Below are 14,404 nucleotides of genomic sequence, written 5' to 3' on the forward strand. Positions count from 1 at the left end.
GATTGTATGCTAAGGCTGAGTATATCTAACGTCATCTGACAACACATGATTGGATAAGGATCGAGGAGAACGGGTAACGAGCATCCGAGATAGTTTGAGCGAGACATGCTGGGTCTCCCCGTGCGGGACAACTTCAACGGTTCTAGCCAGCACAGCAATAACAACATTATTCCGTCTCACCGTCTGCGTCTATGCCTACTACTGTGGCAGAGGTTTACGTATATATAGCTCCAAAGTCTGCACTATTCACATCTACAGCCACTCATCCTTACAGTCATTCAATACATCAAACCACTTCCTTCTCACTTAGCCATTCGTGCTTTTAACTTTTCACCCCGAACAATCATGAGTTCCACAAGCAATCCCGTTGCCTCAATCACCAACAACTCTGGTTCTTCTGTGGACATATACGATGTCTTCAATCCTAGCACCGACCCCAAGATGCAGGGGCCGTTGACATATACCAAACTGGCCACTGTGTCAAGCGGTAGCACCCAGCAGGTACAGACTATTCATTTTGCCAGCCAGCTGCAGGCCATGTTCACGGGCAACGTCACAGCACTGAGCGGCACATACTACCAGCAGTTTCCTGTGGCCGTCCTGGCGGTTTCCCCTTTTGCTGATTCAAACGCCTTCACTGTTACTAGTGACAATCAGCAGAGCATGGTGGACTCATTCAAGTTCATCAAGTACACCCAGGCGAACCCGTCCTCGCAGCTGGCCACGCAGTTCCGCACAGCCCTGGGCGACACGACTAACCAGAAAAATGCGGTCAACAAGTTCTTCCAGAGTACTGGCAGCTTCAAGCTGTGCACGCTTACTACCTGGACTGCGGTCTTTACTTGGCAAGCCCAGTTCACGAACCCCTGGCAGGGAACCTACTACCTCTACAGCCTTGATAAAGTCCCGGCTCTGGTAGCAACGCTGGCCATCACAGCTAGCGCTGAAAACAGCTCGGCTGTGCTGACCATGGCTGGCACAAACAACGAGAACACGGCGGTAGTCATGGCAGGTGATGGCACCATGTCGGAGCAGAACCAAGGCACCGGCAACCTGTCTATTGCGCTGGCCCCCACCTGGCTGAATGTCGCCCAGACCAGCCAGCAGGACGGCAAGACCGTGTCCAACTATGTAATTGGAGCTGCGTTCACAGGCACCATCAACGGGCAGAAGGTGGCTGGCAACCTCAACCAGCTGGCCATCCCAGACCCTTCTGATAACTCCAAGAACGCCAACAACAAGAACGCGGCCAACGGATTCTCTCTTAGCACCCTTGAGGGCTTGATCGGAATGTTGACCAGCATCGGTATGCTGTACTACATGGCGAAGGGCCACAAGCAGGCCGAGACCCAGAAGAAGAATGATGTCGAGAAGGACGCCACCAGCAAGAAGGATGCGGAAGACAAGGTTGAGAAGGTTGATAAGGACTATCAGGCAGAATCAGTACCGGAGGTAGCAGCACAGGCGGAAAAAGTCGAGGCCACTGTGCCTGAGGTGCAACAGGGCTACAAGGAGGTCGTCCAAGCCCAAGACGTCCAAAGCAAGCAAGACACTATACGTCAGCAAGAGAAGTCCATGGAGGAGGTCTTGGAGGGCGGTGCTCCATCCGAGGCCACTGAGAATACGGCCATGAACCTCGCCAAAGCCGACAAGGAAGTTTCCAAGGCGGCGGACCCTAACACGAGCCCGGCCGAGCGAGACTCAGCTTTAAGTGACGCCTCGACCACTCTGACCAAAACGAGTGAAGATATCCAAACATCGTTGAAGGACCAGGCTGAGGAGCTTCCAAAGGAAGAGGCGGATAAGCTGAAGGACGCTCAGGATGCAATTGACCAAGTGCAGGAGGAGACCCAGGCTGAAAAAGAGAACCAGGAGGAGCAGGAGGCGCGGGATGAGGAGAGCCCGGAGAATGAGGTGGAGGATAGTACCTTTGATCCACCTGAGGGAAGAGAGGCACCTCCCTTCGAGGGGGCGATCTAATGGGCCAAGCTTGTTGAGTTCGACTCACCAGCGTTGCTCAAGTGCTTGCCGCGAGGTCAGGGCATGAGACACTATCATTTAGTTGAAGAACTTAGGTACTATTTATGGAATTTTTTATTTTAAAGACTGTTCTACACTTGCTGGCTATTGCGTGATAGACTCCAGTTTCAGCCATAGTCGAGGCCTACGATTTTCCTGAAATATTGACAATAGTCCATGTTGACAAGGCGCTAAGCCCACGGCTTGCTTCTGACAAGTCATCTTGACTTTAAAAAGCGAGGATATCAGGCCAGAGCTGATTGTGGCTGAAGGATTGGTTAATACTTGATCTTGTGAAGTATCCCTATGCACAATGGTCATAGCTCTCCAGCTGGAACTGCTGGAGTCGTGGCTATCCTTCAACGGTCCATAATCTGATATATTCAATGCTACAGAGGGTGTGACATTATACTCGTCTGATATGGAGTTCATGCTAAGAAAGGAGCAGTTTAGTTCCAGAACACCGTGATCGGGAAGTGGGAGAACTCTATCTGGCCAGATCATATCACTTCAGCATCCTTATCAAAGTGTTCCTGAATATCATAATTTACAACGTGACATTCGGCAGTTAGACCTCCTCAAAATCGCGTCCCCTTTCCTCAGGATCCAGCCCCATCGAATAAAAAAGCTCCAAACCCATGTCCATCTAAATTGCAAGCGAGCGCCGATCACTCCAACGGTTCTGGATCCCCATGGATATAAACCCTACCAACGTAGTTTTTGACCTAAGCATAGCCTATCAAAAGATTCGCAACGGTCTCGATGTTGCATCGAGAGGTTGAGTCGTAGCCGGGGAAGCCGTATAGCTCTTCCTGGCCGTTGGTTCTGAGAGAGGGGTACTGGAAATCTTCGTACAAAACTAGCATCAGTCCACTTCAATTGTTTCGTTTTGTTTCGTTTCTCTATATCTTAAAAAAATGTCTGGTTTCAAGGTCCTCATTATCGGCGCTGGACCGACGGGTCTTCTTGCGGCTCTTGCGCTGCAGCGAGCAAGCATTGACTTTACGATTTTGGAGAGGAGAAAGGAAGCTGATTTGAATTGGGGAGCTTCGGTGTGCCTTTGGCCGCAGAGTGCAAGAGTTCTGGATCAGCTTGGCTTGCTTGACGAAGCGCATGCGCTACATCTGCCGATGAAGAAGAAGTGCAATCTTAGGCGAGATGGAAGTGTTATGAGTTGGAGTAACATGATTGAGAACATTGGCCACTAGTAACTTCGCTTCCTCTCTTCTTGGATGTCTGATGAAAGCTGACTTTTACAGCCATGGTCATGAATGGATGCTCTTCCAGCGCGGCGATCTAGTCAATCTTCTCATGGGCGATCTCTCCAATATTACCAGTCAGCTCCTCGTCGACAAACAAGTCACCTCAATTGCCTCAGGTCCCGATGGTGTCGAAGTCAAGTGTGCAGATGGCCATACCTACAGCGGCGATCTCATAATCGGCGCGGACGGTATCAACAGCACAACACGAACTTTTGTCGACGACATCACTCCCGATGCTACAAGCGGCGACTTTACAACAACCTTCTACGGCTTCTATGGTCATGGAACCACCGTGTCCAAAGATCTCGAACCTGGCGTCGATTACGAATGTCACTCCGAGGGTTTCAGCTCGCAGCTCATCATGCCGTCGCACGAGAAATACTTCTTCACCATCTACCTCAAACTCGATAAACCGACAAAGGATCGCCATTACATTACCGCCGAAGAAGCCGATGCACTTGCAAAGAAATATGGCGACATATACCTTGCCCCAGGCGTTACGTTCAAGGAGGTCTGGGACGCAAAGAATTGGACTCACACCGCACCATTCGAAGAAGGCGTCGCAAAGAAGTGGTTCAGAGATCGCGTCGTCCTCGTCGGCGATTCCGTCCACAAAATGACACCAAACATCGGCTTCGGTCTAAACACAGGATGGCAATCCACCGTCGTACTGATCAACCTTCTCCGCGACCTTCTTCGCGATAACCCAAACCCCGATATCAAAGAGCTAACAAAGACGTTTGAGGAGTACAAAAAGACACGCTTCAACCATGTGACAAAGGATGTTGAACTAGCGGGTACGTCCACGCGGGCAGTCATGTGGGATAATTTCCTTTGGAAGTTTTTGGATCAATATGTTTTACCGTATATCAATGGCGATACTATTTTGGCGAAGCTTATGTGTTCGCCGACGGTTCAGAAGGCTGTTACGTTGAACTTTTTGCCGGAGCCGAATTTTAAGGAGGGAGAGTTGAAGTGGCATAATAAGCCGGTTATTGTCAAAGAATAAGGATAGTGGTTGGCTGTTGGAGGGTTGTTTGCATAGAATCACATAGCATAGCATGCTTTTCATTGAGTTAAATACATAATGTCTCTTTCTGGTCTTCACGTATACAATCTTGACTTCTTTCTCGTGACTTGTACCGAAGCAGTTTATCCTACTTCCTCAATTCAGCTGTCGCTTCACTCAAAGCCTCAGTCAAAGTTGTCTTCCCGTGAATAACATCAACATCACTCGGCTTCGAAAGATCCTTCTCCGCAATACCACCCGGCAAAAAGCATGTACTCATTTCAACCCACTCATTCACAATCTGCGGCGCAAATATCTTGCCATAAAATTCCGAAAGGTCCTCTTTCTCAACTGCCTTGATCTCAACATCCTTACCCAGCGCCTGCGAAAATGCCTTCTGCGCGTCCAGTGGAGAATATGGCTCTGGTCCGTGGAGTTCCATGACGTATGGCTTGGTTGGTGGTGTCCAATCGCGAGTGAGTTGTGTAGCCATTGCTTCCCCAATGTCTTTGATGGCGACCATGGCGATTTTGAAGTCTAGTGGTGTGATGGTTGAGAAGAAGAAGGGGTTTGGGCCTTTGAGTGTTTCAACGGACATGGTCCAGTTTTCCATAAAGTAGGAGCACCTGATGATAATGATCTCAGGGATATCCGTGGTTTTTAAAACTTCTTCCGAGATGTGATTTGTTTTAAGCTCACCCTACGTACCAATTCAGTGAGATTCAGTACTCGTAACCGGCGGACTCACCACGCCCTCTGAGAATTCAGCACCAACACTCGAGAGCAAAACAAGTCTTCTCACGCTACCAGCTCTCTCAATCGCTGTTTTGACATTATTTGAGATTCTTTGCGCATGTTCAATGATGTCGCGGCCGTCGTAGGCAGGAGGTAGGACCATCAAAACGGCATCAGAGCCGGAGAAGTCTAGGGTATTCCTGTCTCCGACATCACCTTGAACCGCCTCGAAGTTGTCCGCAGAACTAAACTCGTTGGGGACTTTCTTCAGATCACGGTACAGGCCTTTGACCTGGATCTCGCGGTTTTGCGATAGCAGCGAAGAAATACCTGCTGTGCTCGTTTTATTACTTGCCGGGGCGATTGCAACGTGCATCGTGATTTAGTTTTGATGGCGGTGGTAGAGATTGGACAGAATGGAAACAGTCGGATAATAAACTTATGATGAACTCGTAACTCATACGACCTCATGAGTTTAATGACTACATTAGAGGTGTTTAGTCAGCAAAGTTAATATTCACGGTCGTCCAGCTGATGCTCCGCGTTGTCGGTGAATTCTCACGCCAGACCTCATGTCAGTGGCTGAAGAATGACGTCACGCTAGTTAACCCTTTTTGCGCTTAGCTCTCCATGCCTCGTTAGAGGATAAAGCCAATATATCCCATTTGAAACTTAAAAAGGTGCGCATTAGCAGGATGAGGTTTGTTGGAGCCAGACGGTCCTCACTGTAATTAGTTGCTGGCGAGTCAATGCTTCCGATCGTTTTTATCAAGAACCCTGAGTAGCTTCCGCCGAGCAAATCATTCATATAGGTCGACTATAAGATCATCCTGGCCCTTATTCTCATGTGCTCGACTTATAAAGATAGTTAGGATAATACTATATCTACTAAGGAACGCGGACTCTCAAGATGCTTTGCGAATGGTTCACGCGCGAGCAAACCGGAGCAACCAAGGCTATTGAATACATCAAGACGCATAAAACGCAAAGCGGAGTGGACAACATATTTGGGGCGAAGTCATCCACGGTGCCTCCTGTGGACTCCCAGAAACGGAAGATCATTGGGCATTTCAATGGTTTCCCGAGAATATCGGAGGATATGCACTCTCCGTTTCAGGTTGAGCGGGAACCGCTATTGAGATGTGCTCTTGTCGCTGCTGTGACAGGCTGCAAGCTTTACATTGGCTACTTCAAGAACAAGCACCGTGAGCTGAAAGAGGCACTAGAGGTTAATCGAACGAGGAACTCGACGATATATATGTGAGCAGCTACTAAAGAAAGACTTCGCTATGTGGGGATTGGTCTGTCGTATTTCTATTTGTTCGCCAATTGAGAGCTTGAAGCCAAGTTGGATTAATCAAATAGTACTGTGTGATTCAACATACGTCGAGATTTTTAGTGCAGACCCTTTAATTCTGCAAGTTGAAAAGAAAGAAGATACTATCCTGCCTGTAGTGCGCTATTAATCATCAAGGGTTCACTTAAAACAACAGTTTTTGTACTATCGAAAATCCAGGTTAGGCTGCTCACCCTAAAGCTGAAGATTCAAACAATTGGATCCAAGCAGCTGTGAAATGAGAAAGGCGATCACATTCCTCCCTGGTACCATATTGACTTACCAAGTTTTCCGAAAACGGTAATCCGCTTTGGCGGAGGTTCTGCGATCGGCACTCTTCGGTAGTTATCGCCAAGCAAAAAAAGCCTCAACACCAAACGTGAATCTCGTGATATTGAATCAGAAGATTTTTCACGACATTTTAGGTAAAAAGGCCCACTAAAATAGGCAGCGAAATAAAAGTTGTTACCCCGTGTCACTGAATCCACAGAGTCTCCGCTTGAAAGAAATCCCCATGGAGTAGAAGGCCGAGAATTAGGCCGATGGGAACTGGAGAACCATAGTGATCAGATGAAGACAATGTCGACTGAAGCTGTAGAAAATCTTTTACCTCGAGACGCAGAAACAGCTTCACAATCGATAGGTCTGATCAAAACCAACTGGCGAAAGTGCAGAAGATAAGTGCCCCATGAGGCTCAATTGACGCGACAGGCAAACATGTAGCAAATGCAACGACCATCGTGCAGATGAAACGTTTCGTCGCCAAGAATTAATTCAGTCTCCATAACCATCGCAACATCTCTTCCTCCTTCTAGAAAACAAACCGGTAATAAGAAACTGTTGTTTCAAAAATCGCGCCACAAACTCCCGGAATTAATATCGTGATGGAGGCTCTGCGGTCCGTCATGCACCGTGCCCTTGGCTCCGAAGCGAAAAAAATTGCTGGTGGAGAATCACGAGTCGTCCCCAGCGGAGCCCCAAATTGGGTCTGTCGCGTGCCAAGGCGACCCGGTCCAGTTCCAGTTTGGGGGTTGCTTATTCACCAACTCAACTAAGTGATGACATTATTCCAGTCAGTTAATCCCGAACCCGCCAAGAAAAGCCGAGAATTCAGGTCAGCCCGCCCTGCCCAGACACCAAATGATCGATCGCCCAGGACGGCTTCTTCGGGATCTTTGCTTGGCCAATCTTGGCCTCAGCAAGTGCTGACAAGCTAAACCCTCCGAACTATGAAAATTACAGGGATGAATTGAAGATGGTGCACTGTGACGCAATCAACGCGGGAAATAAGCAGGACCTAAACTAAAAAATTCGAGCCTCCTTCGATGAAGTCATGTCATTGTGGGGACACAAAGTTTATCAAGAATTGTGCTGCCTGGTTGTGGACTCTAACGGTAAAACCGATTGGAAGAGCGTAAACGCTTGAACCTATTAGTTGGTTGGTTGAATCCTTTTGCTTGTCACGTTTAGCACGACGTCATTGCTGAACCTGACTCGGCCGAGTTCAAACAGCACTACATTACAGCCAGCAGTGGCTTTTTGCTGTTAGACGAGTCTCAATGATGCACCCCAGCTCAGCGATCAGCAAATTAGCTGCGTGATGAAATAACCACATCACTAAGCTTGTCTCCTCTTGGCCATCTGAACACCCCGTAATACATGCAAATCTCACCCTTGACTGCTGATCTCTTTCTTTGTGTCGGCTACAACGGCACACATCCCAAACTCCACATGCTCTCTTCCCCACGTAGACTACACCACCATCTGGGGACCATCGGTGATGTCAAGAGTGGATTCTCTCAGGTTTTACTCTGTCAAACTGGTGATCCCCCAGCTTTTAAATATGCACCGTTATCCCCAGTTTGCCAACAAGCTTAAACTACAGGCAGTGTCATAACTCGGGTAGTTTGTTCAATATGCCAACTCACTTCTCAGACGATCCTCCGCAGGTCATCAACCCAGAGGACCTGCACGTCGCTAATTCGCGGCTTCAGCAGAACTTGGATGGTTCTACGGACCATAGCGGCGATGAGAGAACGCACAATGCTAATGGTGCTGGGCTAGAGAAGCTGGGTACTTATGACAAGTACGAAATCACTGAGGATGATTGCTACGATGAGCTGGGCTATTCGTTCCCCAAGTGGAAGAAGTGGTACATTCTCACCGTCATCTTCTGGGTAAGTTGCTCAAGTCTTGGTGTTTTAACTGCTGGCTGATGATTCATAGGTCCAAGTATCCATGAACTTCAACACCTCCCTCTACTCAAACGCCATCCCAGGCATCTCCGAAGAATTCAACGTCAGCGCCCAAGCCGCCCGCTGCGGCGCCATGATCTTCCTCGTCCTCTACGCCTTTGGCTGTGAGCTCTGGGCCCCTTGGTCAGAGGAATTCGGTCGATGGCCCATCATGCAGGCCTCGCTCTTCCTCGTAAACATCTGGCAACTCCCCGTCGCGCTGGCTCCCAACTTCGCTACCATCATGGTTGGTCGTGCCCTCGGTGGTCTTTCTTCCGCTGGTGGTTCTGTCACGCTCGGTATGATTGCTGATATGTGGGAGTCCGATCACCAACAATACGCTGTTGCTTATGTTGTATTTTCTTCGGTTGGAGGTTCGGTTCTTGGACCTATTGTTGGAGGTTTCTGTGAACAATACCTCCATTGGCGCTGGTCTATCTGGATCCAGCTCATTCTTGGTGGTTTCGTTCAGATTGTTCACTTCCTTACTGTTCCCGAGACACGAAGCACAATCCTTATGAACCGCATCGCCAAGAAGCGCAGAAAGGAGACAAACGCCAACTTCTGGGGTCCCGATGAACTCGTCCCCTTCCGCGAACGTTTCTCCGCCAAGGAAATCCTCATCACATGGACCCGTCCCTTCAAGATGTTCCTCACAGAGCCCATCGTCCTTGTCCTCTCTCTTCTCTCCGGTTTCTCTGATGCTCTTATCTTCATGTTTATCCAGTCGTTCGCTCTGGTTTATAAACAGTGGGACTTTGATGCTGTCCAGATTGGTCTTACATTCCTCGCCATCGGTGTTGGTTATGTCATTGCTTGGTTGGCATTCATTCCTGCTATCAAGAAGAACATCAAAGAGCGACGGGAGAAGCCAAATGACGAGCGTGCGCAATATGAATCGCGCCTGTGGTTTTTGCTCTACACTGCGCCTTGCTTGCCAATTGGTCTGATTGGCTTCGCTTGGACGATTCAGGGTCCTCCTATCCACTGGATTGGCTCTTTGATCTTTGCTGCCATTGTTGGTATCGCCAACTATGCCATCTACATGGCTACCATTGACTACATGATCTGTGCCTGTAAGTACACTCGCACTCAACCAAGGTGTGCTCAACTGACAACAATTAGACGGCCCCTACTCTGCTTCAGCTACCGGAGGTAACGGCTGGGCTCGAGATTTCCTCGCTGGTGTCCTCACCGTCCCGGCTACACCATTCTTCAGCAACATCGGAGCTTCATCCGGCAAGAATCTCGAATACGCTTCGACTATCCTCTTCTGTATCTCATTCGTTCTCGTCGTCGCTGTGTACGTCATTTACTGGAAGGGTCCGACCCTGCGAGCTCGATCACCTTTCGCTCAGCGTCTCGCTGGTGAGCGCCAAGAGAACGCCGAGCAGGGCCGTCGCGGAAGCGTTGCCTACGATGCTCGACGAAGGAGTAAGTCTGTTGAACGTTACTGCGCAGAATGCTATACTAACGACTTATCAGGCTCAACTGCAACTGGAACTTCTGACGTTGAGCGTCCTCCCGTTGCTGCGCGACCAAGCTACGGTCGCCAATACAGTAACTCCAACCGTTTCTTCGGTGAGAGCCGTGTGACGCCTCGTGGAACCCCTCGAGGTACTCCATCAGCAAGCCGCCGTAACAGCAAGCACTATTAAGAGTGGAACTCTATCGTCGCGGAGTTGTGAAGAGACAAATGTTGAAATGATACCCTGTTTAAAACAAGTTTCATGAATTGTATACTATTTTCTATAGCATGCGCATGGCCAATGAATGATTGATGAATGATCATAATTTCAATAACCCGTGGTGATCCGAATTCCTTCAGTTCGTTGCCTGAAAGACGAACATAGCTCTACAACCATGTGCTGTTGGTCCAGTAAACAAACCCACGTCATTATGGCCGCGCGAAATGTCAGCCCAATTGACGCATCAGGTGATTCTGAGCTCCGAGCTTTACTTGCAGGGGGTTACGTCAATATGATGTTTCCTTGACGTGAAGCCTTTTGAAGGATTAAAAGCGGACGCTTTAGTGATGTACAAGCAGAATTTCACAACAAGCAGCTTTCCATATCATAAATGACGTGGTCGGCACGATCTCTGGCAGATCTCTCATTGCATTGACCAGTGCCCAACCATCGCCTCGCTAAGCCTTTGAGAAAGAAATGTCACAAAACCTGAGACAGAACGAAGTGGACGAGTAGTAAGGTTCCAGTGTCAGCTCCAGGAATCCAGTTTGTGCGGACGGTTCAGGGAATAGACATACAAATGGAACGTGGCAGTAACACCCAATTTCTGTGTTCGACCACGGAGTTGAATGTTGTAGTAAGGGATTCGAAATCGAAAAAGGTGGATAGTCGGCATCATTTTAGGCTTGATACTGACATATCATCATGTCTGTTCGATGGAATAAGGACTAAGCTACTGAAGTAAGAATAGGCAGTATTCTCTGGATGTAAAGCGCATAATCAAGATCTTGGCAGGCTTGTCATAGTATCACTTCCGTCTGGGGCTAGGTGCATAAGGATAGGTAAGTATCTCGATATTAAACCATTAATGTTTAATCTCTCTTCCCTATATCCGTCCTTTTGTCAAGATCAACATTCATGATAAAATATAACGTTGAAGACAGAGATCATCTCCATGTTTCATTGACTTAAAGGTTATATAAATTAATACAGTCTAGAATTGAAAAGAATCACACAGCATACTCATAGAATCCCGTTGCCTCGCCATTTACCATAGTCCAAGTACCTCTTACAGAGCACCACTCAGGGTGAGGGCGGTTCCACTGCTTGTATCAATCTCAACAAAGAACTGATCAGGGATAGAGTTGTCTTGGTTGTAAGAATATTGGGAGTACTGCTGCCCATTCTGCAGACCAACAGTTGCGCTCGAACCATGCCTGGCAGTCTGATAGTACTCAAACCTGACCAAGCCGGGAAAATCTTCGTAGAAACTGGCCGAGAAGTGCTCACCAGCCGCATCCCCAAGACCAATACTGCTAAGCTGCCACTCGACAGTGAACGTGTTACCGCGGTCAGTTTCGTAGACATCGTAGTAAATGCCCGTGTTGCAGGTACCCCCCCTGATGATGAGATCGTCCCAGTAGGGCATGATGCTAATGCTCGGGAGACTCTGGGCGGGCAATGGGCCATTGTTGAAACTGCTTGAGCCACCGGACAGTGTCACAAAGCCGTTCGAACCAACGTAGACATCTGTTGAGCCAACGCCATAGACCTCGATGGAGAAAGGTGGAACGACACTTCTGGAGTCATCGTCAACAGTGTTTCCCGAGCCAAAGATCGGAGTGGGATTGGCTAGGAGTAGAGTTTGGGCACAGACGGGCTCTGCGGCGGTTGTAGTCGCGGCCTCTGTAGTAGTCTCGGCCTCTGCAGTGGTTGTTGTCTGAGCCTCTGTGGTGGTTGCCTCCCCGGTCGTAGTTCCAGTCTCAGTGGTAGCGGTAGTCTCCGCTGCTGTGGTGGTTGTATCACCAACGGCAGTGGTAGTCTCGCCGACCGTGGTTGTTCCCTCTTCAGTAGTGGTAGTATCAACTGCAGATGTAGCGGTGGTGCTGGTCAAAAGCGTAGTAGTAGTCTCAGTCTCAGTCTCAGTCTCGCTGGTTTCCGCGGCAGTGCTGGTCTCAATAGTTGCCAGGGTAGTTTCCGTAGTGGAGGACACAGGGAGGATCGTGGTCGTGGATTCAGATAGCGTGTTTGAGGTCACAGAAGCTAGAATGAGTCAATGAAGGTTCTTAAATCAGACATTATGCTCTGGATGTTGAGGGACCTACTGGCGTCAGTGGTAGTTTTCGGTTTGCAAGGACTTGCTACTACCGACTCCGCTATAAAAAGGCTCAAGGCCAAAGACAAAAGCTTCTTTGAATGCATATTTTTTAATGAGTGTCTTATTCGGTAAAGAGTGACGAGGATGTAACGAGCGACAGTCTCTCAAACAAGAGACAAGGGAGAAGGAAGGATACCAAGAGTCGGGCTGATGGACATAACGGTTGTCTCCGGGCAGGTATAAGTACCAAACGAGCTAGTCCCTGTTAATTTACTTGAATCCTGAAGAGATCGATAGTCTGTTACTACTATGGCTAGCGTTCTACTACTGCCCGTTAGCTTGGCCACGCATAAAGATAAGCTTAACTTAAGTTATGGCGACAGTGATAAAACTTGGTGAGGAGGAATTAAAGACACTATTTATAATCTCCATAATTATAAAAATGCAAAGCTTAGAAAAAGTCCTATAACCAATAATAAAGCAGTAAGAGAGCAAACCTTTGATCCGCTCATAAAATACTTATGCAAGTCCAGCTGAAAGGAAAATGCCGCTATTTTGAACCGATTACCAGAACTAGTTGCGTTAGCACAGCCACATGCAGCCACCATATTGCGATTGGCAAAATCTGAGCAGCAGAACCCCTTTCCATTCATGACATTAAAATATTCATCGCAACTCTGGGCCCGTGCCGCAAGACTTCTGGCGGCTGGGTGTGCGAGCCGGTAACGTTGTTGACGGGGTTCTCCACCTAGCCATAGCATAAACCCACAGAAAGCTGCTTCTATATTACCCCCCTGCTTCTCTTTACATCCAGTCATAAATCTTTGCAGTAATAAGCGGAGGGATGGGTGGAGAGATTAGTTGTTGATTGGAGTTTACACGTTTAAAGCTTGGAGAGACAGATGTGAGCTCTGCGACTTGAGTGAGATGTATATTGTCATACTGAGATTCGTCCCTCAATTATCTGCTTTCACGTCTCTCATCTCTCACCCTAACCAATAATGATATCAAGCTCAAGGTTTTCTCCCTCCTTGACACGATACTTGGCAGAAATGTTTCTACGATCGATGTTCAGAACCGACTGCTCAGTGATCTGACTCTCGCGCCTCTTAGTCTTATCAGTAGTCTCGCCATAGTACTCAGGCAGGGACTGAGCACCGGTGATGTTATCGGCAAGGCCAGTGATGATGTCAAGCCAAGGCTTGTACAGGTGCACGCCAAGAGCAACGGAGAAGGCTTCCTTGCCTTCCTCATTCTTGAAGCGCAGCAGGCCTGCGGTGCCGCTGTCACCCATGTAGAGGGACAGCGCGCCATTTTGCTCATTCCACTCGCAGCCGTCGGTGTAGTGCCAGCAGGCCTTCTCGACAACGTGGAAGTAGGCGTTTTGGTTGGTCTGGTAGACACGGACTTTGACGGTGTAGGGCATTCTGGGGGCGTTAGGCGGGGCGATTGAGAAGAGAAGAGGGGACGGACCTGGATGGTTTTCTTGGGGGGAAGTATAGTAAAGTTTTGGTGCTCGAGTGTTAAGTTGTTTCGTTGATGGCGAAGACAGATAGTACTGATGGTAGTAGTCAGGACTCTTATACTCTGTCTTGACTCATCTTCACTCTTGGCTCTTGTCGAGAAACATTTTGTCTTCTCATCGGTACTGCGATCTCATTCTTCCTCGCGTCAACTTGAGACGTTGGCGTCTTGCGGTGAAGGCATATACATGGATACCTGACGGATGTGCCGTGTCTCAGTCCTGGATCTTGCATCACTGGTCAGTAAATGCGTTCAGTTGCAGTCTGTGTACGACATCCTGCGCTGTACAAACTTGCTCAGCTGTGCCTGTAAGGGATGGTTGATTTGCGGCCTAGGGTTTGATGATACTTCCGCAGATTTGACTTTTTGAGGCCCGAAACACTGACATGGATTTTCAACAAGAGCTGAAACATTGCAGTTAATTGATAGAATCTGAGCCCTATCAGGGCACCCTACACAGGCATCTTGGATCGTTCTACATTTACGCGCACACCGTTTG

The 14,404-nt window shown here is 48.5% G+C and overlaps 7 protein-coding genes across 7 annotated transcripts; 4 read left to right on the forward strand and 3 right to left on the reverse strand.

Annotated features, from left to right (window-relative positions):
- Window positions 1-274: 274 nt before the first annotated feature.
- FOIG_02541 (uncharacterized protein) lies at window positions 275-1,980 on the forward strand (the record flags this gene model as incomplete). The annotated part of the gene is made up of 1 exon (XM_031199858.1): window positions 275-1,980. The coding sequence occupies exon 1, from the start codon at window positions 346-348 to the stop codon at window positions 1,978-1,980; it is 1,635 nt and encodes a 544-aa protein (XP_031069626.1). The 5' UTR covers window positions 275-345.
- A 956-nt stretch (window positions 1,981-2,936) lies between these two features.
- FOIG_02542 (uncharacterized protein) lies at window positions 2,937-4,387 on the forward strand (the record flags this gene model as incomplete). Its single annotated transcript, XM_031199859.1, has 2 exons — window positions 2,937-3,226; window positions 3,279-4,387. The coding sequence occupies 2 exons, from the start codon at window positions 2,937-2,939 to the stop codon at window positions 4,288-4,290; spliced, it is 1,302 nt and encodes a 433-aa protein (XP_031069627.1). The 3' UTR covers window positions 4,291-4,387.
- Window positions 4,318-5,560, reverse strand: FOIG_02543 (uncharacterized protein). The gene is made up of 2 exons (XM_031199860.1): window positions 5,039-5,560; window positions 4,318-4,990 (listed from the first exon to the last, which is right to left on the reverse strand). The coding sequence occupies exons 1-2, from the start codon at window positions 5,399-5,401 to the stop codon at window positions 4,439-4,441; spliced, it is 915 nt and encodes a 304-aa protein (XP_031069628.1). The 5' UTR covers window positions 5,402-5,560; the 3' UTR covers window positions 4,318-4,438.
- A 250-nt stretch (window positions 5,561-5,810) lies between these two features.
- FOIG_02544 (uncharacterized protein) lies at window positions 5,811-6,289 on the forward strand (the record flags this gene model as incomplete). The annotated part of the gene is made up of 1 exon (XM_031199861.1): window positions 5,811-6,289. Exon 1 carries the CDS (start codon window positions 5,936-5,938, stop codon window positions 6,287-6,289), a length of 354 nt encoding a protein of 117 aa, XP_031069629.1. The 5' UTR covers window positions 5,811-5,935.
- A 1,603-nt stretch (window positions 6,290-7,892) lies between these two features.
- FOIG_02545 (uncharacterized protein) lies at window positions 7,893-10,355 on the forward strand. Its single transcript, XM_031199862.1, has 4 exons — window positions 7,893-8,538; window positions 8,588-9,671; window positions 9,721-10,029; window positions 10,081-10,355. Exons 1-4 carry the CDS (start codon window positions 8,278-8,280, stop codon window positions 10,251-10,253), a joined length of 1,827 nt encoding a protein of 608 aa, XP_031069630.1. The 5' UTR covers window positions 7,893-8,277; the 3' UTR covers window positions 10,254-10,355.
- Window positions 10,356-11,352: 997 nt separating this feature from the next.
- Window positions 11,353-12,485, reverse strand: FOIG_02546 (uncharacterized protein; the record flags this gene model as incomplete). The annotated part of the gene is made up of 2 exons (XM_031199863.1): window positions 11,353-12,326; window positions 12,389-12,485. 2 exons carry the CDS (start codon window positions 12,483-12,485, stop codon window positions 11,353-11,355), a joined length of 1,071 nt encoding a protein of 356 aa, XP_031069631.1.
- An 887-nt stretch (window positions 12,486-13,372) lies between these two features.
- Window positions 13,373-13,807, reverse strand: FOIG_02547 (uncharacterized protein; the record flags this gene model as incomplete). Its single annotated transcript, XM_031199864.1, has 1 exon — window positions 13,373-13,807. One exon carries the CDS (start codon window positions 13,805-13,807, stop codon window positions 13,373-13,375), a length of 435 nt encoding a protein of 144 aa, XP_031069632.1.
- Window positions 13,808-14,404: the final 597 nt, after the last annotated feature.

This window comes from Fusarium odoratissimum (assembly GCF_000260195.1).
Source record: "Fusarium odoratissimum NRRL 54006 unplaced genomic scaffold supercont1.3, whole genome shotgun sequence".
Lineage (NCBI taxonomy): Eukaryota > Fungi > Ascomycota > Sordariomycetes > Hypocreales > Nectriaceae > Fusarium > Fusarium odoratissimum.